General features: G+C 43.6%; 1 protein-coding gene across 1 annotated transcript in view; it reads left to right on the top strand.

Annotated features, from left to right (window-relative positions):
• Positions 1 to 26,919, top strand: part of CAMK4 (calcium/calmodulin dependent protein kinase IV) — a 261,206-nt gene extending 234,287 nt beyond the window's left edge. Inside the window, exons 9-11 of the mRNA XM_056537474.1 lie at positions 9,158 to 9,284; positions 21,839 to 21,991; positions 25,814 to 26,919. Coding sequence (XP_056393449.1) covers positions 9,158 to 9,284; positions 21,839 to 21,991; positions 25,814 to 25,978 — 445 coding nt within the window. The 3' untranslated portion in view covers positions 25,979 to 26,919. The remainder of the gene's footprint in view (positions 1 to 9,157; positions 9,285 to 21,838; positions 21,992 to 25,813) is intronic.
• The last annotated feature ends 432 nt before the right edge of the window (positions 26,920 to 27,351 follow it).

Here is a 27,351-nt window from a genome sequence, read left to right as displayed (position 1 = left end):
CCTGCTTCAAGTTTGAGCTGCGGCAAATTTTCCGCCGCAGCTCAAACTCCTAGCGGGAAACTCACCGTAAACCCCCACCAATGTGAATGTATCCTAAAAACACTACACTAAATAAATAGTAAAACACTACATATACACACCCTTACGCTGTCCCCATCTTTCCCCCAATAAAAATTAAAAACGTCTCGTATAGCAGTGTTTCCAAAATGGAGCCTCCAGCTGTTGCAAAACAACTCCCAGCATTGTCAGATAGCCACTGACTGTCCAGGGAGTTTAGCAAAAGCTGGAGGCACCCTGTTTGGGAATCCCTGGCATTGAATATTTTTTTGTGGCGGAGGCAATTGTAAGGCCCTATTCACACGGCAGAATTTCCGCTCATCCGCCCCAATTTTGCTTCTGCTTTTGAGGATTTTGTGCTGAATTGGTGGGGAATCCAAGTGGAAATTCTGCAGAAGTGTGAATGGTAGTGTGGACTCCCATAGAAGTGTATTAAGCTTTCATCTGAGGAGAAATTCTGCCATGTGAATAGGGCCTAACGCTTGCATCTGGGTCCGCCCCTATGCAAATCCCTAATTTAGGCCTCCAATGCACATGGCGCTCTTTCACTTCGTAGCCCTGTTGTATTTTAAGGAAACAGTTAAATATGGGGTATTTCCGTACTCGGGAGCAATTGTGTTACAAATTATGGGGGGCTTTTTCTCCTTTTACCCCGTTTGAAAAGGAAAAGTTGGGGTCTACACCAGCCTGTTAGTGTGAAAAAAGAAACTGGTGTTGCCCCATACTTTTCATTTTCACCAGAGGTAAAAGGGAAAAAAAAAAGACCCCCAAAATTTGTAAAAGAGGAAGAAACTAACAAGCAGGAGGGTTTTGAATACACTGAATAATCAGAAAAATTGTATTAGTGTAGGTTGAAGTGGCATGTATTTTTACATATTATATGTTAATAATGTAAAACCATACTTTTCATTTTCACAAGAGGTAAAAGGAAAAAAAAGACCCCCAAAATTTGTAACGCAATTTCTCATGAGTAAGGAAATCCCTCATATGTGGACGTAAAATGCTGGGCGCACAAAAAGGCTCAGGAGTGAGAGCGCACTATGTACATTTGAGGTCTAAATTGGTGATTTGCACAGAGGTGGCTGATTTTACAGCGATTCTGACGCCTCCCAAAATTTGTAACCCAATTTCTTCTGAGTGAGAACATACCCCATATGTGGATGTAAAGTGCTCTGATGGCGCACTACAATGCTCAGAAAAGAGGGAGCGCCATTGGGCTTTTGGAGAGAAAATTTGTCCGGAATTGAAGGCAATGTGTGTTTACAAAGCCCTCATGGTGCCAGAACAATGAACCCCCCCCCCTCCTACATGTGACCCCATTTTGAAAACTACACCCCTCACATAATGTAGTAAGGGGTACAGTGAGCATTTACGCCCCACAGATGTCTGACAGATTTTTGGAACAGTGGTCTGTGAAAATGAAAAATTTTATTTTTCATTTGCACAGCCCACTGTTCCAGAGATCTGTCAAATGCCAGTGGGGTGTAAATGCACACTGCACCCCTTATTAAATTCTGTGAGGGGTGTAGTTTCCAAAATGGGGTCACATGTGGGGGGTCCACTGTTCTAGCACTATGGGGCTTTGTAAACACACATGATCCCCGACTTCCATTCCAAACAAATTCTCTCTCCAAAAGCAAAATGACACTCCTTCTCTTCTGAGCATTGTAGTGCGCCCGCAGAGCACTTTACATCCACATATGGGGTATTTTCATACTCTGAAGAAATGGTGTTAAAAATTTGGGGGGGGCATTTTCTCCTATTACCCCTTGTAAAAAAATGTATTTGGGGAAAGACCAGCATTTTAGGGAAACATTTTTTTTTTCATTTACACATCAAACTTTTGGATTGTTAATGCTCACTTGACCCCTTGTTACGTATTTTTTTTTTTTGCTGTTCTGGCACCATAGGGGCTTTCTAAATGTGAAATGCCCCCCAAAAACCATTTGTCGCTCCTTCCCTTCTGAGCCCTCGAGTGGCCCACAAAACACTTTACATTCACATATGAGGTATTTTCTTACCCGAGAGAAATTGGGTTACAAATTTTGGGAGAATTTCTCTTCTTTTACCTCATCTAAAAATTCAAAAACTGGGTCTACATTCAATAGATTTTGAATTTTCTCCTTCACTTTGCTGTTATTCCTGTGAAACACAAAAGGGTTAACAAACTTTCTGAATGTCATTTTGAATACTTTGATATGAATATGAAACCCTTCAAATCCACTTTAAAACTGAACTGGTCCCAGAAAAATTCAGATTTTGAAAATTTTGTGAAATATTGGAAAATTGCTGCTGAACTTTGAAGCCCTCTGATGTCTTCCAAAAGTAAAAATATGTCACTTTTATGATGCAAACATAAAGTAGACATATTGCATATGCAAATCAATATATCATTTATTTGGTATGTCTATTTTCCTTACAAGCATAGAGTTTCAAAGTTAGAAAAATGCAAAACATGCTATAGTTAAGCTACCATGCTGGATCCTTCCTTTACTGAGCATCGTTCTTTCCCTTCACAATGCCGTTCCTGTTCCGCTTCTAACCCACAGGAGCTGTAACTTTTTGCAACGTTCAGGAACAACTTGGGGGACTGGAAGTCATTTTCTCTATACATCTCTGTGACATAATGTATGTCTTATAGATCTCCATAGAGGAAGGGACTTCCATTCCACATGGGAATAACTGTGGGATTTTTAAAATAAGGCCCTATTAAAAGGGGCCTTATTGGCTAAGCAAGCCCATATCACCCTGTGTAATAGGGCCAGCGATCAGCCGACAAACAAGCAAAGGTTTGTTCACTGGCTGCTCAGCTCATTTTGACCCATCAAAAAATTATTGTACCTCTCCCAGTGTAATAAGGATGTGCAGCTAACAGGTACAAAGGGCAATGAAAATGATCATTTGTGCAGCCCACTCGGCCCGCCAGTTGAGCAACGTGATAAGCGTGTAAATGAGCAATGATCAATGATCAAATGAGCAATGATCCGTTAACTGTGCAGGGTGGCCATCTAATGGGGCCCTTACAGTGCCAATCACATGGGCAAGCAGAGGGAGCAGAACAGCATTGTATTGGAGATCAGAAATGTTGTTTAACTATAGAATGTTACTGGAGGCCAGAAAAAAAACTATCATGGGCAAAATCACGTCTATTGTTAGATATATATTATAAGGAGATATTAATTACTGGAGAAGACTTTATGCTTAATGAATACAAAAGAAGAATAAACCAACAAGCAGGAGGGTTTTGAATACACTGAATAATCAGAAAAATTGTATTAGTGTAGATTGGAGTGGCATGTATTTTTACATATTATATGTTAATAATGTAAAACATGTAGTAGTGGAACCAAGTTACTGCAGTGCACCTCCTATTCACTTCAGTGGGGGCTGCGATGCACTAACCGGGAACAGCCACTTCACAATAAACGAAGGTGATGGAGCCAGCCCTATTCATTGTGTGTATATATATATATATATATATATATATATATCAGCTGCGGCTCTGCCGAACAGCTGAACAGCAGGGCTGGGGCAACTGGCACCCAAATCATCAGACACTGATGCCCTTGATCTTGAGAATAGGCAATAATATAGAGGTCCCAAAAAAACCTTTAGGCTTGATCATGTAGGAAGCTAGGATAGCTTAGTAAGGCTAGGTTTCCTCAGGGGGGGGGTGTACCAAGGGGGGGGGGCGGGGGTTGGCGTACCAAGGGGGAGGGCGAGGGGGTGGTGTACCAAGGGGGGGGGGCAGGGGGGGCTGCCCGCCCCGGGTGCCGCTCACAAGGGGTGTGCCAGGGGCGGACTGACCCGCCGCCACCACTACTGAGGATCTGGGACTCTCGTCCCAGATCCCCAGCAGACACCGGTGCCTTCTCCTGTATGCGCGATACACGCACATACAGGAGAAGGCGTCCCCTCTGTGTGAGCCGCATCTGCAGCTACACAGAAGAGACGTGACCTCCGCTCCCGCGCAGCACGCAGTACAGGCGCCGGTGACGTCACTCATCCGGCGCCTGTACTGTGGAGGGGAGAAGACGTGGGCCCTGCAGCTGAGGAGATCGCTGCGTGGGATATCAGGTGAGCATCCTTTTTTATTTTATTTTTAACCCTGCATATACCTAAGGAGGGGGGGGGGTGTAGGTCTGCATATACCTATGGGGAGGGGGTGTAGGTCTGCATATACCTATGGGAAGGGGAGGGGGTGTAGGTCTGCATATACCTATGGGGAAGGGAGGGGGGTGTAGATCTGCATATACCTATGGGGAGGGGAGGGAGGGGTGTAGGTCTGCATATACCTATGGGGAAGGGGGGGTGTAGGTCTGCATATACCTATGGGGAGGGGAGGGGGAGTGTAGGTCTCCAATATACCTATGGGGAAGGAGGGAGGGGAGGGGGGTGTAGGTCTGCATATACCTATGGGGAAGGGAGGGAGGGGGGGTGTAGGTCTGCATATACCTATGGGGAGGGGAGGGGGGTGTAGGTCTGCATATACCTATGGGGAGGGGGGGGGGGTGTAGGTCTGCATATACCTATGGGGAGGGGAGGGGGGGTGTAGGTCTGCATATACCTATGGGGAAGGGAGGGGGGTGTAGATCTGCATATACCTATGGGGAGGGGAGGAGGGGTGTAGATCTGCATATACCTATGGGGAAGGTAGGGGGGTAGGTCTGCATATACCTATGGGGAAGGGAGGGGGGGGGGTGTAGGTCTGCATATACCTATGGGGAAGGGAGGGAGGGGGGGTGTAGGTCTGCATATACCTATGGGGAAGGGAGGGAGGGGGTGTAGCTCTGCATATACCTATGGGAAAGAGGGGGGGTGTAACTGCCTATTCCTATGGGAAAGAGGGGGGGTGTAACTCTGCATATTCTATTCCTATGGGAAAGGGGGGGTGTAACTGCATATTCCTATGGGAAAGAGGGGGGTGTAACTCTTCATATGCCTATGCGAAAGAGGGGGGTATAACTCTGCATATGCCTATGGGAAAGAGGGGGGTGTAACTCTGCATATTCCTATGGGAAAGAGGGGGGGGTGTAACTTTGCATATGCCTATGGGAAAGAGGGGGGTGTAGCTCTGCATATACCTATGGGAAAGAGGGTGGTGTAACTGCATATACCTATGGGAAAGAGGGGGGTATAACTCTGCATATACCTATGGGAAAGAGGGGGGGGTGTAGCTCTGCATATACCTGTGGGAAAGAGGGGGGGTGTAACTCTGCATATACCTATGGGAAAGAGGGGGTGGTGTAACTCTGCATATACCTATGGGAAAGAGGGGGTTACCTGGCTACCTACCTACCTGCCCTTTTACTGTGCAGGACACAAAGAAGGGCAATATTACAGTTTGTGGGCCTATAGATGGAAAGATTGTGTAGAGGAGGGGAGGGCTCTGAAAAAATGCAGAGTCTGACATGTTTTTCCTGCAGATTTTAAGAGATCTACATGGCGGTCTTATCCGGACGGAGAAGAAAAGTAAAGAGGACACCGCTGATCAGAAAATACGTGAGTCCAAAAATGTAACTGTAATCACTTATATGGTGTACACATCCTGTGTGCAGCTGATATCTACCGCGATAGGGTCCTGTATATAATCACTTATATTGTGTATAGATCCTGTATAGTATAATGGTCTGTGTATAGTGGTTTTATTCATTACAATATGGTGGTATTATCCAGTTATTGTGTGGTGGTATATATTTACTCCTTTTATACCAGTATTATTGGTCATGGAAATTTACCTACTTTAAAGTGTTTCTTACATATATAAATTTTAATTTATTGTGTGTGGGATTTGGATGGAATAGGAGCGTGGCAGAAGATTGACGAGCTGCAGAGACTAGCAGGGGCCCCGATCGTTGTCAGCCCCTGGGGGGTGGGAGGGAGGGGGGTGTAATTAAGGGGGGTTGCGTGTGTGTGGGGGGGTGCCAAACAAATGATCCGCCCCGGGTGCCAAATGCTCTAGGTACGCCCCTGGGATCCAGTAGGAAAGAGAAGTGTAAGTCCTTCCTTTTTATTTCTTATTCTTTTTTAATACACTTCTGGCCTTGGCTTAAAAACTACAGTGGCAGATTTCCAAAAAATGTCAGAAAAAAACCTGTGGAAACCAAGCCCAGCTGAAATGGCTGGAATATTGGTTGTCACTAAGCCTTCTCATAATCTTGCCAAAGGAGGAAAATTGAATTGTAGCATCATATGTGGTGTCGTACGTAAATACCAGTCAACATTGACAGTCCTTACTTAAAATCCATTTAAAAACAGCAATCCACAAGAATACCCCTCATAGAGTACAGCTCTCTTCTAATCGGGATTGTCCTTGGTAAGGTGATAATATTATAAATAGGCATGCTGGTATTAGGCTAGCACCATATCATATACAGTGAGGAAGAAGAGAAGTGTATTAGAAATGAAGATAAGGGATAATGTACGTGAGCTGGCTTCATGCTCCACTCATGTGGTCTCTTTTAATATAGAAGCACTCAGGTCAGGGAAGGAAGCTGCTATACTCTGATAACCCTGCCAGGCTAAAAGAGAGCAGATATAGACAAAATGATCATGCATTTATTTTCAGCGTAGCACTCATCACAGATTCCTTATATCACCTCTCACGCTAGCTCTTCACACATTACACACTTGTGCGCCCCTGACACTGAGACAGCTGAAGATGTTCATTGGCATTACATAAAAGACCGCATTATGCCTGCCTGCCCACCACGTGCAACCACTTTGAAGAACCTTACCCCTATGCATATGAGCTTTACATGTATTCATGAGCATTTTAAAGCCATATTGATAGATTGTCCTCCTATCTTTCCTCCTATGCAAAACCATCTTTTGTATTCTGGAATGAACCATATACATATGTCTTGCAGCACTGCATGACACTATCCTGTCCATTTGCAGGTTATCGGTGTGGTGCACAATATTGGAACAATCCCCTATAATGCGTACTGCACTGATCTCAGCACCATCACTGTAAGGACATAGACAGCACTGGCGGGTATAGGTGCATGAATGGACGGAATATCTGCTCTTATCTCCATGCAGAGAACCCTGGTTGGACAAAACTTATTAAGGAGAATGATGGAAAGACATATAGGGGGACATTTATCAAAGCATTTAGTAGGTTTTTTTTGCTTAAAATTGTCGCAAAAAAGTCGCACGTGCGCCTACCCTCTTTTTCCTGCGACTTTTTGCATGTTCAGTGTCCTAAGCAAAAAATAAAAATCTTGCTTACCAAAGCAAAAAGTGATTTTTGACTTGCAGTGGTCAGAGATTTATCAAGTGTGAAAGTCGCAAAAAAGTCGCATTGCATGAAAAAAACAACTACATTTACTCCAGCTCAGACATGGAGCAGAAAAAGCCACTACCAAAGCACATAAGCAAAAAAATTGTAAGAAATAAATAATTAAAAAAAGGAATACATAAGCAAACATTGATAAATGTACCCCATAGAGAGTTAAAAGAGGTACTTCAGAGACAGAAAGTTATACAGATGTGTAAATGACTTAAATTTATAAATCTTAGGACCTTCAGTACTTATCAGCTGCTGTATGCCCTGGAGGAAGTCTTTAGTCTTTACAGTTAGACATGATGCTCTCTGCTGCCACCTCGGTCCATGTCAGGACCTGTCCAGAGCAGGAGAATTTCTTTTTGCTATGGGGAATTGCTTATGCTCTGGCAGCGGAAAGACTACATGACTGTAAAGAATACAAGACTTCCCTCAGATCATACAGCAGCTGATAAGTACTGGAAGGCTTGACATTGTTAAATAGAAGTACCTCATCTGTATACCTTTCTGGCACCAGTTAATTTGAAAATAACAAAACAATAATATATCCACAAAGCTAGTGAGCTCAAATTTAAAAGGGAGATATAAAATGTTTTACAATTTTTTTCTGCAATTTCTCTTCACTTGTGGGGGGGGGGGGGGGGGGTATGCAGTTGCAGTTGGCATGGCATTCTCTAGATAGCTATTGGCATTTTCCTACCTCAGACCTCAATTGTCTTCTTTTCCCTACTTAAAAAAGGTCCATTTGTAAGTGTAGTTTAAAAAAACGCCATGCATGACACCAGCCTATAATAGTCTATGTTTTTTTTCCAGAAAATTCCTTTAAAAAGGGTCTGTCAGCACTTTACCTTGTTTTTTTTATTTTTAGAAAGTCATTTTATTTGCCATAGTATAACAATGTATGTGTGTGTTTTTATCTTCTTCATAAACAGGACCTGTGGCCAACCCCCCCCCCCCCCCAAAAAAAAAAAAAAAGATTATATTATCATTGAAGGGGTTATCCACCATAAGGTGATTTTAGTACTTACCACTTACCTGCCAGAACTGGTATTTCCTGTTTGATTTTGTTCTATAACCTACACATCCCACATGCACATCCTACACATTCCATGTTTGATATTTTGAGGTCACTTTCCTTCCTCCCACACATCAGCCACCCCACCCATTGAAACACAGTGTTTTCTAACCAGGGGGCCTACAGCTGTTGCAATTTTGAAGCAGGACAGGTTCCCTCTGATCACCTGACTAGTGATGTCAGGTCTCGATGCACTGCAGCCTGGGAAATCCCGAGACATGAGTAATTTTGTATGCTGTTAAAAATAAATATTGAGGCAATAATCACAGAAGAATTTTGAGACCACCGTCACACACAGGTACAGACACTATATTATGAATTACACTTTACAGCCCCTGTAGCATAGTCAATTCCTAGAATACCCCTTTAACTATCTTTGGTGAGAATGGTGGCTCAGTAGGGCTGAGGTTTTAGGTTCAAATCCCACTCAGGACAACGTTTGCTAAGGTCTCTGAAGTCATTGGTCGACTCCGTGGGCCTGGCTGAACTGATTTTTCCACCTGTCTAACCTCAGTAAAGCTACCGTTTTCCGTAACTTGGCGTCGGAGTAATTATTGCCCCCGTGCCTAGCCCAGGATCCATACCTTCGGGGGTTTTGAAAATAAACCACGCCCTGGTGTCACAAATACAAGGGGTTAATGCCATCTGCCCCTAGGGTAATTCCATCTTTCCTTTTGTATCACACCCTCTACCACAACTTGATCTATAAAATTACCATTTTTACTCATCTCTTACAGACTTTGTGGCTTTGAACCATTTTATGATGAACGTGGAGACCAGTACATGTTCAAGAGGATTCTCAACTGTGATTATGACTTTGTCTCCCCCTGGTGGGATGATGTATCACTAAATGCCAAGGACTTGGTGAGTAATGTGCACCACTTTCTGTTTATCTCCTAGTCAAGAGAGTATTTTCATAGGTGTACTACATAGATTTACTGTATAAAATGTGACATTATATGTTGCATGAATTTTACATCTGTAATCTACCATCAGCAGACTGCTTCATCATGTAAACCTAAAATATACAACCCCGCACTTTCCCAAATTCAAAATCTGGCAAACATAAGAAATATTTGTTGCAAAACCCACAAACAAAAATGTTGACTCATGTGGAACAATGCATAGGCACTGATATATATAGATGGAGTAACACTATAAAAGGCCTTGTGATCGTATGTTTGCCTCTAATATTAGATTCATGGTAATTAGAAGAAGTCAATACATAAAAATGCTTTCTTTATAGGGTGCTATATTGTTACCTCGACACCTTTCTTATTTCTCTAATGCCATAGTGAGGGGGAAATTTATCAAGGCCTGCACGCCAGTTTTCTGGTGTACAAAAGTGGCAAATTTTTGTGCAAGCCTTATTTTGCCATGAAGAAAGAACTTTTTTTGGTTACAAAAATTTGTCACTATTTGTACATCGGTTTCCTTATGAATCCACAAATTCCCCTCATTATCTTCCACAGGCCTTTTTTTCTAGGGGTGGACATAGACAGCAGAGGGCCCCCTATGGACCATTTTCTCTTGAATAGCTCAGCATACAGCATACCTTTTTCAAACATACACTTGGATGTATATAAAACTCTTTAGAGATTGATCACCAATGCTATTGGCCCAGACGCATCTATCTATTCAGATCTCTGACATAAGACACACATGAGGAGCATTGTAAGAAGGTTGTGCCGACTGATGTATCTACCACTGTGAACATACCTTTTATGTCTGTCACTAGGGATGAGCGAATTGAATCTGATTAATCCGAATTCGTTATGAATTTAAGGAAAATTTTGTTTCACAATGAATGCGAATATCGCCACGATTCGCTTCATGAAACTCCATTTAGTGCTGTCCAGGCTCCAGGGCATCTAAAATGGCGTATCCACATGTGAGGACAAGGGGCAAGGAATCCTGGGAAGGTGGGAACAAGGGTCAGCAGGATGACCCTGAATCACATGCAGCCTATCAGCAGCCAGCCACCCCTGTGATGTCACAGCCCTATATAATCGGCAGCCATCTTGCGGCCAGTCACATCAGCGTTCTATTACAGAGAGAGAGAGAGAGGGACAGACAACAGTGTGTGTTGCACAGAAAAGCATTTTTACAACTTTTTGGGGGCTGTTAAAATCTTAAGGGCCAAAATACTGTGAAAGGCCAGCCAAAAGTACACACCTGCTGGTGTTGTAGACAAATACTATTTAAAGCATACTGGAGCGCATTGTCCTCCCCTCATAAGTGCATACCACATACGTACATCTAAGTGGTGTACCATTTTGTTCCTGTTAAAGTCTTAAGGGCCTAGATACTGTGAAAGGCCAGCCAAAAGTACACACCTGCTGGTGTTGTAGACAAATACTGTTTTAGGGTACATTCCCACATGGCGTATTTGCTGCGTATTTGCTGCTGTGTATTTTATTTTCTCTGTTGAAGTCAATGGGTAGGAAAATACACAGCACCAAATACGCAGCAAATACGCAGCAAAATACGCCGTGTGGGAACGTACCCTTAAGCATAGTGGAGCGTATTGTACAGGGTGGGCCATTTATATGGATACACCTTAATAAAATGGAAATGGTTGGTGATATTAACTTCCTGTTTGTGGCACATTAGTATATGTGAAGGGGGAAACTTTCAAGATGGGTGGTGACCATGTCAGCCATTTTGAAGTCGGCCATTTTGAATCCAACTTTAGTTTTTTCAATAGGAAGAGGGTCATGTGACACATAAAACTTAGTGGGAATTTCACAAGAAAAACAATGATGTGCTTGGTTTTAACGTAACTTTATTCTTTCAGGAGTTATTTACAAGTCTCTGACCACTAATGAAATGTGTTCAATGTGCTTCCCATTGTGTTGGATTGTCAATGCAACCCTCTTCTCCCACTCTTCACACACTGATAGCAACACCGCAGGAGAAATGCTAGCACAGGCTTCCAGTATCCGTAGTTTCAGGTGCTGCACAACTCGTATCTTCACAGCATAGACAATTGCCTTCAGATGACCCCAAAGATAAAAGTCTAAGGGGGTCAGATCAGGAAACCTTGGGGGCCATTCAACTGGCCCACGAAGACCAATCCACTTTCCAGGAAACTGTTCATCTAGGAATGCTCGGACCTGACACCCATAATGTAGTGGTGCACCATCTTGCTGGAAAAACTCAGGGAATGTGCTAGCTTCAGTGCATAAAGAGGGAAACACATCATCATGTAGCAGTTTAGCATATCCAGTTGAATGGCCCCCAAGGTCTCCCGATCTGACCCCCTTAGACTTTTATCTTTGGGGTCATCTGAAAGCAATTGTCTATGCTGTGAAGATATGAGTTGTGCAGCACCTGAAACTATGGATACTGAAGGCCTGTGCTAGCATTTCTCCTGCGGTGTTGCTATCAGTGTGTGAAGAGTGGGAGAAGAGGGTTGCATTGACAATCCAACACACTGGGCAGCACATTGAACACATTTTATAAGTGGTCAGAAACTTGTAAATAACTCATGAAATAATAAAGTTACGTTAAAACCAAGCACATCATTGTTTTTCTTGTGAAATTCCCAATAAGTTTTATGTGTCACATGACCCTCTTCCTATTGAAAAAACAAAAGTTGGATTCAAAATGGCCGACTTCAAAATGGCTGCCATGGTCACCACCCATCTTGAAAAGTTTCCCCCCTCACATATACTAATGTGCCACAAACAGGAAGTTAATATCACCAACCATTTCCATTTTATTAAGGTGCATCCATATAAATGGCACACCCTGTACTCCCCTCATATACGCACTAAGTATGTCAGGCAGAGAAGTGCCAGGACGTGCACAGAGGAGTGGCAGAGGCCTAAATTCATTAGGCAAAGGTCACAGAAGACTAGGGGCGAGTGGCAGCAGGAGTCGCAGCAAGAGGCCCGAGCTCCCGGTATCAGCTAGCGGTCGTGTCTCGACCAGCAACCCATCTGCCGTCATCGACTGGTTAACACGGTAATCCACTTCATCCCAAGTGACATCTGACATCCCCAGTCAACAGTCGGTGGGTTCCTCAGACACAACCCTCAGTTGACATGACCCCGGAGCAGTCCCTGTCCTCCCATTGCCTCTGTCATACGCTGTTCCCTCCCGCACAGAAGTATCTTAAGCTGTGAGTTCAGCTCCACTATATATTGAAGACGATCTACTAGAATACAGTCAGCAGCTACTGCCCAGTGAAGAAGTGGAGGAGAGTGGCGTGGGAGGTGGTGTTGCGAGCGTTCAGGCTCCTGAAGCAGACACTGTTGAGGAACCTGAGGAGGACATCAGTGATGTGCAGACACAACTCGATGATGATGAAGCCGTTTGCACTTGGGAGCTGGGTGCAGAAGGGGCTTCATCATCATCAGGAAAAGACAGTTGCAGGTTGCCCGTGAGGCAGCAGCTGAGCCAGCAAGGTGGTAGCATGGTTGGCAGTCAGCATGGTGGCAGAAGCTGAAAGTCTGGAGCCAAACGTGCCCAGGGAAGACCACCTGCATCGTGGCAGCCTAATGGAACAGGGGTTCCTGGAGTTGGCGGCAGTAGCAGTCAATCAGTGCGGACTGTTGGTGGGAAAATGAGCTACTTGGCGGTGTGGCATTTTTTTTTTATCAAGCATCCGGAGGATATTAACCTGGCAACATGCAAGAGTGTCGGCAGAGGGTGAAGCGTGGCCAGGGTCCCAATGTTGGCACCACGGCCCTGCATCAACATATGCAGCATCACCATAAAGCGGCCTGGGAGAACCATGGCTCCGATGTGGTGGTCCAGCCTGCTGCATCACCCAGTGGCATGCCACTCCCTGTTTCAGTCAGCCAATGCTCCATCACCTAAGCCGAAGGGAGCTATGTGTCATACCAATCTTCTGTCGCTCCAGATGCTCCTCCTCCCCCTACTTCGAGTCAGTCATTCCGCCAGCAGTACCAAAGTGCACGGCAGCGCTGACGTGTGGAGCTGTAACTACGTTCAAGGACAATACATGTCCTTTACGGCTCACTGGATGAATGTGGTTCCTGCACAGCCACAACAGCAACTTGGACAGGTCCCACTGCTTCCACCTCCATGCTCTCAGGCCATTGGTCCTGTGACAGTGTGCAACTCCGCCTCCTCATCCTCCACCATGTCCTCACCCTCCACTGCACAGACAAGTCTCAGTGCCCTTCCAGCATACCTTGTGTGCAGGGCATGGCGGTGTCATGCTGATCTTCACATGGTTTGCCTTGGCGAACGGAGTCACACAGGGGAGGAACTGCTAAAAGTCATTCATCCAGAAATCGAATAATGGCTTACTCCACGAAAACTGGCAATGGGAACCATGGTAACCGACAACGGACAGAACATATTGTCTGCACTGCGACAAGAAAGCCTGAGGCATGCGCACTGCATGGCACACGTGTTTAATCTGGTTACCAAGCGGTTCCAGAAGTGTTCCCCCCATCTGCAAGACATCCTAACAATGGGAAGAAAACTTTGCAGCACTTTAGCCACACTGCAAAGCACACCCTCCTTGAGCTGCAGTGTCAGAACGGTATCCCCCAACATAGTCTGATTTGCAACATTCCTGCACGTTGGAATTCCACCCTCCATATGTTGGACCGACTATACGAACAGAGAAAAGCCATCACCAATTTCTTGATGAGCCAAGCAGATAGGGGGACTCCCCTGTGTAACTTCAATGTCAACCAGTGGCAGCTCATAGGTGACACCTGCCGTTTGCTCAGGCCCTTTGAGGAAGCCACCTTATTAGTCAGTCGCCAGGATTACGGGATGAACAACGTCATTCCACTGCTTCATTTACTACAACACTGGTTGGAAACGACGGCTGGTCAGGGCACTGGTGAAGTGGCGCCTATATCTCATGGCCACATGAGCCCTGTGGGGGCTGAACTGGAGGAGGAGGGGGAGGGGCACAGTGGAGCACAGTTTAGGTTTCGCGAGATGTGTGGTTTTTCTAGTCATCTGACAGGAGAGGAGGAGCAGGAGCAGCCAGAGGAGCTAGAGGGTTATGAGGAAGGCGAGACAGAGGACCCAGACACACCGTGGCAGTGTGCAGTAGAGATGGAGGCAGGGAGTCCCTCCGAGTCACGTGCACTAATAGCACGATACATGCTCACTTGCTTGCATAGTGACCACCAAATTGTCACCATTCGGCAGCGGGATGACTTCTCCACCTTATTAGACCCTTGCTACTGGCACAAAATGAGGGCCTTTTTTACAACCACTGAGAGGGAGGACAAACTGACCTACTACAGAGACATCCTAGGTAGTCCATCCTCTCGCAGGTCTGACTAGTGCGGCCCTCTGTGCTCACCTTCCACTGTCATGGCTGCTGGGGAGGAGTGGGGTGGCAGGAGCAGTACCAGCTCCATCAGTAGCAGCCTGAATCTACAGTCGGTGATGAGTAGCTTTCTTCACCCGCATAGGGAAGCAACTCATCAGCAGCAGGTAGACCTGGAACAGGACCTGAACCAGCAGGTGGTGGCATACCTTGACATGACCCTGCCAACACACCTTTAAGAATCACTGGACTTCTGGGCAGCCAAACTTGATTTGTGGCCGAAACTAGAGTTTGCCCTGGAAAAGCTGTCCCGCTCAGCCAGTGTTGTGCCATTAGTGCGGGTGTTTAGTGCGGCGGGGGCCGTAGTGACCCCAAGGAGAACTCGTCTGTCCATGAAAAACATGGAGAGACTGACCTTTGTGAAGATGAATCAGGCATGGATCAGCCAGGATTTCCACCCACCAATGCCTGATGCATCAGAGTAGATTGACCATGTTGCCACACCAACACTTCACAAATATGGATAGTACTAAGCATATTTAAGGTGCTGCTCCCCAGTTACAGACATTCCTCCGCATCAGAGCAGAAGTAAGTATTGATGATATGCATTAGCTAAAACTTAACTTTTCTTAGGATAAAATACATGTAACCACATTTTTTTAAAATCAAACAAAAGGAAAGGTGTGCAAAAAACACCATGTGCCACCTACACCACCAAGTATTGATGTGATGCAAAGACCTCTAAAAGGTGAAAGGGAACAAAGTATGGTCCATTGTAACCGGTGGGGGTAAAAACATCTCCTGTTAGGCCCTACTCTCGCATTATTAATTCCCTTCTTGGCAAGTGTTACTCACCCTAAAAAAGGCGGCCCCACACTGGAACCTCTCCCTATTTCCACCTACAAACACTGCCATTTCAATGGGTTTTTGGGTGGAGAGTTTCCAGTGTGGGGCCACCCTTTTTAGGTCGAGTAACACTTGCCAAGAAGGGAATTAATAATGCAAGAGTAGGGCCTTACAGGGGAAGTTTTTACCACCACCAGTTACAATGAACCATACGTTGTTCCCTAAAAGTTAAGTTTTACTTAATACATATCCTCAATACTTACTTGTGCACACTAACACATTTACAAAAGAGACCGTTTTCTTCTGCCTACCTGCCTCAGCTACTATTCTGATCCACATCTGCTAAATTCTTCTTTTTTCACCCACTGCGCCACTATGTCACCGGCTCACTTTCAGAACTCCTGATGCCACCTCCAGACTGTCTCATTTTGCCACCATATGTTCTCCTCATGATGCTGCCACCTCCAGGCTATCTCATTCTGCAACTAATATGGTCTCCTCATGCTCCCGCCACCTCCAGGCTGTGTCATTCAGCCACTATATGGTCTGTTCTTGCTGCCGCCAACTCCAGCCTGTGTCATTCAGCCACTATAAGGTCTCCTCATGCTGCCACCAACTACAGGCTGTGTCATTTAGCCACTATATGGTCTACTCATGCTTCTGCTACCTCCAGGCTGTGTTACTGTACCGCCATGTGGTCTCCTCATGCTGCTGGCACATTAAATAAAACTTTTTAGGTTCATCTATTTGAAATCTTCAATTTAAAAGTAAAAAAAAATATTTTTAATCTTTTCAATTGTGTGGCTCTATGGTCTCGTCAGGCTGTTGCCACCTCCAGGCTGGGTCATTTAGCTACTATATGGTCTGCTCATGCTGCCGCCACCTCCACGCTGTGTCATTCAGGCACTATATGGTCTCCTCATGCTGTAACCACCTCCATGCTGTGGCATTCAGCCACTATATGGTCTCCTCATGCTCCCGCCACCTCCACGCTGTGTCATTCAGGCACTATATGGCCTCCTCATGCTGCCGCCAACTCAAGGCTGTGTCATCAGTCACTATATGGTCTGCTCATGCTGCTGCCAACTACAGGCTGTGTCATTCAGCCACTATATAGTCTTCTCATTCTTCCGCCACCTCCAGGCAGTGTCACTGTACCACCATGTGGTCTCCTCATTCTGCTTGCACATTAAATAAAACTTTTTAGGTTCATCTATTTGAAATCTTCAATTTAAATGTTAAAAAATATCTTCAATCTTTTCAATTGGGAGGCACTATGGTCTCGTCAGGCTGTTGCCACCTCCAGGCTGTGTCATTCAGCCACTATATGGTCTCCTCATGCTGCCGCCACCTCCACGCTGTGGCACTCAGCCACTATATGGTCTCCTCATGCTCCTGCGACCTCCTCGCTGTGTTATTCAGGCACTATATGGTCTCCTCATGCTGTCGCCAACTCCAGGCTGTGTCATTCAGCCACTATATGTCTGCTCTTGCTGCCGCCAACTCCAGGCTGTGTCATTTAGCTACTATATGGTCTGCTCAGGCTGCCGCCACCTCCACGCTGTGTCATTTAGCCATTATATGGTCTCCTCATGCTGCCGACACCTCCACGCTGTGTCATTCAGGCACTATATGGTCTCTTCATGCTGCCGCCACCTCCATGCTGTGGCATTCAGCCACTATATGGTCTCCTCATGCTCCCGCCACCTCCACGCTGTGTCATTCAGGCACTATATGGTCACCTCATGCTGCCGCCAACTCCAGGCTGTGTCATTCAGTCACTATATGGTCTCCTCATGCTGCCAGCTAGAGGCTGTGTCATTCAGCCACTATATGGTCTCCTCATTCTTCTGCCACCTCCAGGCAGTGTCACTGTACCACCATGTGGTCTCCTCATTCTGCTGGCACATTAAGTAAAACTTTTTATGTTCATCTATTTGAAATCTTCAATTTAATGTTAAAAAATATCTTTAATCTTTTCAATTGGGAGGAACTATGGTCTCGTCAGGCTGTTGCCACCTCCAGGCTGTGTCATTCAGCCACTATATGGTCTTCTCATGCTGCTGCCAACTCCAGCCTGTGTCATTCAGCCACTATACGGTCTCCTCATGCTGCCACCAACTACAGGCTGTGTCATTTAGCCACGCCACTATATGGTCTACTCATGCTTCCGCTACCTCCAGGCTGTGTCACTGTTCCGCCATGTGGTCTCCTCATGCTGCTGGCACATTAAATAAAACTTTTTAGGTTCATCTATTTGAAATCTTCAATTTAAATGTTAAAAAATATCTTTAATCTTTTCAATTGTGAGGCACTAATGGTCTGGTCAGGCTGTTGACACCTCCAGGCTGGGTCATTCAGCCACTATATGGTCTCCTCATGCTGCCGCCACCTCCATGCTGTGCCATTCAGCCATTATATGGTCTCCTCATACTGATGCCACCTCCAGGCTCTGTCATTGTGCCGTTCTGCGACAATGCTTCTAATAGCAACGCCTCTAATCTGTGTGTCATACAGAATAACAGTATTATTTCACTAACTCAGCACACACCGTATGCGTTATACACCAAGGCATAGTGTTCTTCACACCTTATTGAGGCTCTCTGTAAGCCAGAAATAGGCATTTGTAATACAGATTCGCTGCGAATAGATTCGGACTGAATCAAATTTTTTGGGAAAATTCGGCGAATCGGACTAATCAAATTTTTCAAAAATTCGCTCATCTCTATCTTTCACCTCTTAACAATCATCCTTTATTGTAAACCATAAAGTTCATTACCACACTGTCCCTTACATGCAATGTAATACAATATGTCTGTATTCACGCAGCGGAATTTCCAAGTGGAATCCAATGTCCCATTATTTTCAATGGGATTCTGCTGCACCGTGCACATGGCGGAATTCTTACAGTGGAAACATTTGCTATGGAAATTTCAACGTCAGCCTCTGCAGAATTTGCAAAGAAATGCATTGCAGTCTATAGACACTGCGCTTTTTCGAGCTTGTTCTGCCTGCGGAATGTCAGCTTGGGGATTTTCCAGGTGGACATTACGCTGTGTGAACGTATCCTAAGCTGATAGTTTAACCTTTAAAGGAGTGTAAAAGGCGGCATCATGATTGGTGAAGGAAACAGTGCATAACCCCATACTGGACACAAATAAAGTGAGACTTTCTGGTGACAATACATTTAATAGGTTATGCACCTTTGAAGCCTCTAGCATCAACACAAACTACTGTATTATCAACTCTCTCAATTGTTGCACATAACACTGAACAAGATGCTAATTTTTCCACAATGATCATAAATGTTGCTCAAACCACAGAAAAGTTGATTTTTTTTTTTTTTTTCTGCAAACAAACAATTACTGAACAATTTGGCAACAGAAAGGGCACCCACAGGTTCTAGATAACAACCAAAACTGGTCGGATGGCTTGTTTGCTCAATGGCTGTAGGAACTCACAGTGGGGCTCTCTATGTCTATATTCACGTTAGATATATAGTATTGCAAGTTGGTTCTGCTTTATTTTTCATAATATACAGATGATATTTGGAAACTGTAACATGCCCTATGGGGGTTCTTCTAGTCTAACCTCTCTTTTGTTATATCAATTTAAAAAACACTTACACATTGATGTCTGAGATATGGAGTGTTTTTTTTTACCACATACTGTCCCTCACAGTTCTGCATTGGAATATGAGTAAATGTGTTATACATGCCCCTTTGTTTTATATGGTAGTACACTCCATAGTTCACATCTCATGGATAAGTTACAGATTAACTATACACATGTATTCCACACAGAAAACACATTGCTATAACACTATAGAATAGGGCGAAGTTAGAGTCAAATCCATGGCAAAAGTTAGGTAAATGTGTGGCAGAAACGGTAGGCCTCAGATCATTTCCTGTACATATTTTGCAGCACATTTTTCCAGTGGTACAATACACCCTCTGAGCCCACTCTAACAGAAGCAAGAAGGGTGTCAGACCTCAACTTGACTGACAATATCTGGAGGGCTCTAAATGAGATGACATATGAGGTTTCTGTCATTCCGAAGCAGAAAGATTGCTCCGTTCCACACAGGTTCATTTATGCACTGTATTTGACTAAAATAATTCCCTGGTAACCAATATAAGGGCCTATGGGAGTTACATCACTAACACAAAGAGAGGGTGAATGACATAAAAAATGATGAATGATACCTATAAATAGTCACCCAACGACAAAAAATTATGCATAATAGAAAAAACTTTATTGAGTATACACCTTTAAAAACAGGGCAATAAAATGAATCAGCAGCACATAGAGCAAACGTGGCACAGAGTATGTAAAATCACAGTATCACAAAAATCCCAAAATCAATTAAATGTGCAAAAATGTTTTGCTACAGAGTCAAAACATGGGAGTATGTAACATGATAGCATACAAAGGGGTATAGCAACAAGGTAAATACTGTCCGTAACTGATTGTGAAACAGGATGATAAAGGAGAAGGACAGACATGGAGAGAGAGGGAGCTGCTAACATAGAATAATAGGCCCACAATCTTCCAAACTGTCTCACAAAGCAGAGAAAAACATGAATCACTGTTACATAATGAACGACGGAGACGTTGCTATACACACCTAACCAGATGGAGTGCCAACCCCTACGCCGTTTCGCTTTCGCTTCCTCAGGGAGTCAAAATTATAAAAATAATTCGCCATAAAGATACATTACATTTAATGTTATCCACTGTCTTTGTCAGTTTGTTACCATTTGAAGGAGAATGACAGAATTACACATTACGATTAATGTATTTGCTTGTTTCTGTTGTCAAAATAAAAATAAAAATCTGTAAAAATGAGATGATAAAAAAGTGAATGACAGTGGTCAGTTATGGCACATGACTTCAATGGAGAAACAGACTTTATGCAACATATATGTTATAGGATACTTGCTATTATGTATGGAGCACTGGCCCCTAACTACAGGGTAGTGGTATATAGTAAGGCTGGATTTACACATATGGTTTTTAATATAGTTCTTTAAGCTTTACACAGCAGTGTATTTAAAAGAAAAGTATCAGTCTTTCCTATATACATCTGTAATTTGCTCCAAAAACAAAAAGTACACATGTGTGTCCATCCTAGGACTAAATTATCAACTACCAGCATAGCTTTACTCAGAACAATGAGACAGAATTGAGTAATTTTTTCATGTGGATGAAAATGCTGGAATTACTTATTGTTTCTAGGGAGTATAGTAGTGGCTGCCCAGTCAACTCCAACCTGTTTGTGCTCGACAAAAAGGTTGGTGACTGAAAACAACTGAATGGGTGGTGTAGCGCAATTTGTGTAACTCCCATTGACATTGTTGGGAAGTGCATAAATTGTGTAGCACCGGAATCTACACTATTTGCGTAACATTTGAAGTTTTGTAAGCAACATAGCTCATAGGTCTAACTATGCCTATTGCACAAGTCCTATTAACATTAATAGGAGTTACGCATATTGCAGAACACCTCCGACTTCGGCCCAGGAGTTATTGGTCTGGTATTGTACTTGGCCCCTTATCCACCCAGCAAGGGTAATTTGTTTTCTGTGTTGCTGATATGCACAGGGTAATACCTGGTGACAAGATAATGGGTTCTAAAGGATCACTGATGCCTGTGAGGAGTGAAAGCTAACTCATATTGTTTATCCCATAGAAGAGCTACTGTACAAAATGCTAAAACTCTGGTTATGATAGATAGATGTCAAAACACATAGGGCATTGCAGAAGCAGCAGACTGTTTAGATTGCCAGGATCTGCTGCTAACTGTTTAGTGGGCTGTTTTGACGGCACTATAGAAACCCACATAACATTAGGAAGGTGGTTGTTATGTTATGGCTCATCAGTGGATTCCAATGTAAAGGTCCAGATTTACTAAAAATCTGTGTTTTATACCACAATCTGTGGGGTAGTTCTGTGATCCTTATTTATTAAGGCCTTGTTCACATTGCCTTGGGACTCCGCTATTCGGAAAAAATAGTGCAATTACTGTAAAATTACTTGCCCCATGCAAGTGAATAGGGTCCGTCGGGACTGGGGAGTAGCCGTTTGCATCCAACCCGTTTCAGGGTCCGATTGGCTCAAAAAAAGAGAGATAATTGGACCTTGAATTGGTTGAATGTGAATGGCAATGTGAACCTAGTCTAAGAGTTGGAGCTTTAAGCTCAATGAATAGGCTCTTATTTTAGCTGAATACCTTCTCATTTGGCACTTTAGTATGATGATGTTTTAAAATATTGTACTTTGTCGATATGTTCCTATTGTAGGTAAAGAAGTTAATTGTGTTCGATCCAAAGAAACGCCTGACTACTCACCAAGCTCTTCAACACCCCTGGGTCACAGGCAAAGCTGCAAATTTTGCTCATATGGACAATGCTCAAAAGAAACTGCAAGAGTTCAATGCAAGACGCAAGCTCAAGGTATATATTCTCTGTTTATTTTACTACGAATGGGTTTTGTGTTTTACTACAGTTATTGTTTTAGAAATATTCAGCTCAGGGTGGAACACAAGGGTGTACCTACCATAGTTGAAGACCATGGGAGGCGGCCCAGTCACAGTTGGTCCTGTTTCTTTATTGGTTAAACAAAACTCTGCAGTTATCTGCATTGTCAACGAATGAATGAATTGGGGAATAGAATAATGGGTCATAAAAAGCAAACCAGGCCTTTCTGTTCTGGGAGGCAAAATCAGAAACCATAATATGGGTCCTGTTTCGACCTATGATATGGGGCATCCTCTCTTCTATGTTTGCCACTGTGGAACATACAGTGGGGCATAAAAGTATTTAGTCATCCACCAATTGTGCAAGTTCTCTCACTTAAAAAGATGACAGGCGCCTGTAATTTTCATCATATGAATACTTCAACTATGAAGACATGAGAAAAAGAAATCCATAAAATCACAAATCAGTCTGATTTTTAAAGAATTTATTTGCAAATTATGGTGGGAATAAGTATTTGGTCACCTACAAACAAGCAAGATTTCTGGCTGTCACAGACCTGTAACTTCTTCTTTAAGAGTTTCCTCTGTCCTCCACTCATTACCTGTATTAATGGCACCTGTTTGAGGTTGTGGACAAGTGTCTCTTATACTGATAACAAGTTCAAACACTCACACTCCACACTCCACTATGGCCAAAACCAAAGAGCTGTCGAGGACACCAGAAACTAAATTGTAGACCTGCACCAGGCTGGGAAGACTAAATTTGCAATAGGCAAGCAGCTTGGTGTGAAGAAATCAAATGTGGGAGCAATTATTAGAAAATAAAAAGGCACATAAGACCACTGATAATCTACCTCGATCTGGAGCTCCACGCAAGATCTCATACCATGGTGTCAAAAATGATCACAAGAATGGTGAGCAAAAATCCCAGAACCACATGGGGAACCTAGTGAATGACCTGCAGAGAGCAAGGACCAAAATAAAGGCTACCATCAGTAACACACTACGCCGCCAGGGACTCAAATCATACAGTGCCAGACGTGTCCCTCTGCTTAAGCCAGTACATGTCCCGGCCCGTCTGAAGTTTGCTAGAGAGCATTTGGATGATCCAGAAGAATATTGGGAGAATGTCATATGGTCAGATGAAACCAAAGTATAACTTTTTGGTACAAACTCAACTCGTGTTTGGAGGATAAAGAATGCTGAGTTGCATCCAAAGAACACCATACCTACTGTGAAGCATGGGGGTCGAAACACCAAGGAAGACTGATCTGTGTAAAGGAAAGAATGAATGGGGCCATGTATCGTAAGATTTTGAGTGAAAATCTCCTTCCATTAGCAAGGGCATTGAAGATGAACTGTGGCTGTCTCTTCTAGTATGACAATGATACCAAACACACCACCCAGGCAATGAAGGAATGGCTTCGTAAGAAGCATTTCAAGGTCCTGGAGTGGCCTAGCCAGTCTCCAGATCTCAACCCCATAGAAAAACTTTGGAGGGAGTTGAAAGTCTGTGTTGTCCAGCGGCAACCCTAAAACATCACTGGTCTAGAGGAGATCTGCATGGAGGAATGGGCCAAAATACCAGCAAGTGTGTGTGAAAACCTTGAAGAGTTATAGAAAACAACTGACCTCTGTCATTGCCAACAAAGGGTATATAACAAAGTATTGAGATGACCTCTGTCATTGCCAACAAAGGGTATATAACAAAGTATTGAGATGAACTTTTTTTATTAACCAAATACTTATTCCACCATAATTTACAAATAAATTCTTTATAAATCAGACAATGTGATTTTATGGATTTTTTTTCTCATTATTTCTCTCATAGTTGAGGTATACCTATAATGAAAATTACAGGCCTCTAATCTTTTTAAGTGGGAGAACTTAAAATTGGTGGCTGACTAAATACTTTTTTGCCCCACTGTACATGCATTATTTTTTAAGGAAAGAATGTTATGCATGGTAAAGAACAAACATTGAGCCAAAAAGCATAACATGGTATAGTATACAAAATAGCCCTGCGTACAATCTGTAACTCTAATGTCATGTCCTTCCAGCCACAACCTAAATGTATAACTATTAGGAGTCTTGTTTAACCATGTGTTCAACCAGTGCAAATTTCTAGTGATGCAGAGCAATATTTTTCAATGTTCCTAAGCCATGTTGACCTTGCTCAGCTATGTTACATCAAGGTACCCCCCAAAGCTATGATCATACACTGTGCAGCATGTATCAGAGTAGTATAGGACAGTGCCAGTACCACCTAAAGACACGGCATGCACGCCCTGGGGTACAGGTTCTAAAAGTTGATAACATAGAGAGGTCCCCAACTTTTGTGAGACATTCAACTTAACTAAGAAATGGAAAAGATGTATATTAAATGTGCAGAAACAAAGCCAAACAGTATGTGGTCATAAGCCACTTTTGGCTCCTGAGCCACTGGTTAGTGACAGATGACCTTAACTATAAAAGATATACCGACTTCTGCTGTCAGAGCCCTTTTTCTTTCATGAGACCATTGTAAATATACTTTAAATGCAGAGATGTGGCTTAAAGGGGTTCTCCGCCCCTAGACATCTTATCCCCTATCCAAAGGATAGGGGAAAAGATGTCTGATCGCGGGGGTCCAGCCGCTGGGACCACCACGATCTCCCTGCTGCACCCAGCATTCATTTAGAGCATCGGGTGCGACGCCAGATGCTAGTGACGTCACTGTCACACCGACTCGTGATGTCACGCCCATGCCCCCTCAATGCAATTCTATAAGAGGGGGCGTGACTGACATCACGCCCCCTCCCATACACCTGCATTGAGGGAGCGTGGCCATGACATCATGAGCTGAATGTGACCGCAACGTCACAAGCCTCCATCCCGCATCACCAGCCATCCGGCACAGAGCGAAGTTCGTTCCATGCACCGGATGTCTGGTGTTCCGCAGCCAAGATTACAGGGGACTTGCCACTGTGATCAGGCATTTTATTCCCTATCTCTTGGGATAAGACGTCTGATCGCGGGAGGCCCGCCGCTGGGGACCCCTGCGATCCCCCCTGCAGCAGCCCGGTACCTCAGCAGCCTGGAGCTAAGTTTTTTTCTTCGAGGCTGATGATGGGCGGTGCAGGAGATGGGGCATCGTGACGTCATGCCCCGCCCTCTCAATATAAGTCTATAGGAGGAAGAATGATGCCCCTTCCATATACTTGCATTGAGGGGGCGGACGTGACGTCACGAGGGAACAGGGCCATGACGTCACAATGCCCTGTCCCCTGCACCGCCCATCATCAGCCTGGGAGAAAACTTAGCTCCTGTCTGCTGAGGTATCAGGCTGCTGCAGGGGGGATTACGGGGGTCCCCAGCGGCGTTCCCCGCGTGATCAGACATCTTATCCTTTGGATAGGGGATAAGATGTCTGACAGCGGAGTATCCCTTTAAATATGTACAATCAGGTTCTTCCATGTACAGCACCATGTGCCATTTATAATACTTTTAGGCCCTTCAGGCACCATTACTTTAGTGCACCTTCTGCACCTTCCAATACCTTTTTTCACTGTGCCAAACCAGTATTTCATGAAAATTGAGTCACGAATCTAATGTGAATTAAAAAAAAACACATTCCTGAAGTGTCATTGGATGTGTCATTGGATAATTATCATGTTATTCATGTGGTGTATTGGTTCTAAAAAACAGAGCTGCCGCTACTAAATAAGATGATGTAAACCATGCATGTCATTTTTAGTGGAATTAAATGTCTTGATGTTACTACAAATATCATGAAATTTACTGTGTTTTCCTCCCATAGGCAGCTGTTAAAGCTGTGGTTGCCTCCACTCGCCTAGGGAGTGCTGGGAGCCACAGTAGCCATGACAGCAATAAAACAAGCAGAAACCCATCTCCAGTTCAAGAGAGTGGACGGGAAGAGACGTCCACTCAGGAGTCTAAAGAGACAGAGAAAGGAGCATCTTGAGTCTACATTATTCATATTCGGGTCCGGGTCTCTGCCATTTCATGCACCAGCTACATCAATCTTTATCTTCGCAGGAAAGATTCCCTAGCATGGCACTGAGATAGGTCTTATTACGGGGTGCTATGAAATGCACGAGTTGGTGGTACTTTGTTCAATGCATGTGACTGCTTATCAAAATAGTAAAATGGCTGACCTGAGACATGGAAGGTGTAGTGCTGTATCTACACGTGAACTATGACTTGGGCAAATATTATTTCAAATATAACCTTGATATGCATAGTATCTACACTGTAGATGATGTTTGAAGTGCGTAGTGTTTCATTTTACAATTTTATAAAGGTAATGGACTTTATAGAGGATATTCTACTAGTATAGATTCTCATTTCATAATCTTGCCATGTTGCTGGGATTGATATTAATAATCTACAAGAAACATGTCCATCACTTGCGTCACATCACTTCTGTTTACAAGAATATGCATTGATACAAAAGAAATAGAAACATTCCATTGGTATACCGTCAATGCATAGTCCAAGGGGCTGGAACATGATATGTTAACATAGCTTGCATTAAGAATGCCTTATGATTACACTTTATATACAGTATTTTATTAACCAAAAAGCAATTTCATAGATCTGTCATTGTATTGTCTAGAAATGGAATGCTTAAGAATTTAATGATAAGCAACAATAATAATAAAAGTGCAGTAACGTATCAGAATAGAATTGATCTATAAATTTAGATGGATTTTTAAAGGCGCTAGATAATGGAAGCAGAAAGTCATATAGAGTTAAAATATACTACTTGTAAATTTTTTTGATATATCAGGGTTTATTTAAGAGACTATTGTAACTTCTTTCTGTTTAAAGCTCACATTTATCGTTGGAATGCTCATCTCTACTATTAAGATTTTTCCTTTTTTAATTAAACTATAAAGCAATTGTGCCTGACATGTTTATTTCTAAAGCTCTTAAGTCAAAGTAAATGGTGACATAATACTACGAGTGACCTATAGTAACAACATGCTCCTGACTACACTATTGTAATGGCTGCTGTTCATGAAGAAGCCATGACAGCTCAGACTTCTGCCAACAAATCTTGATGGGTTCCACTGACTTATAAAGGGGTCTGGTTGCTATCATGGTTCCGGTATTTTTGACTACAGTAGATTAAAGTGGTTATCCTAAGATAAAAATGTATCACCTATTCACAGAAGGGGCATATTTAGCCGATCAGTGGGGATCAGACCACAGGGTTTTCCGCCGATCACAAGAAGGGAGAGTCCTTGTCTTGTCAAGTACATGGAGCAGTAGTGTCTATGCATGAACTATGGGACCTTTAAAAATAAAGGAGGAATGTGTTTGGCTACCTTT

The sequence above is a fragment of the Hyla sarda genome, chromosome 1 (assembly GCF_029499605.1).
Source record: "Hyla sarda isolate aHylSar1 chromosome 1, aHylSar1.hap1, whole genome shotgun sequence".
Lineage (NCBI taxonomy): Eukaryota > Metazoa > Chordata > Amphibia > Anura > Hylidae > Hyla > Hyla sarda.
Note: the sequence above shows the minus strand (reverse complement) of the source record. Positions and strands in the feature narration are given on the sequence as shown.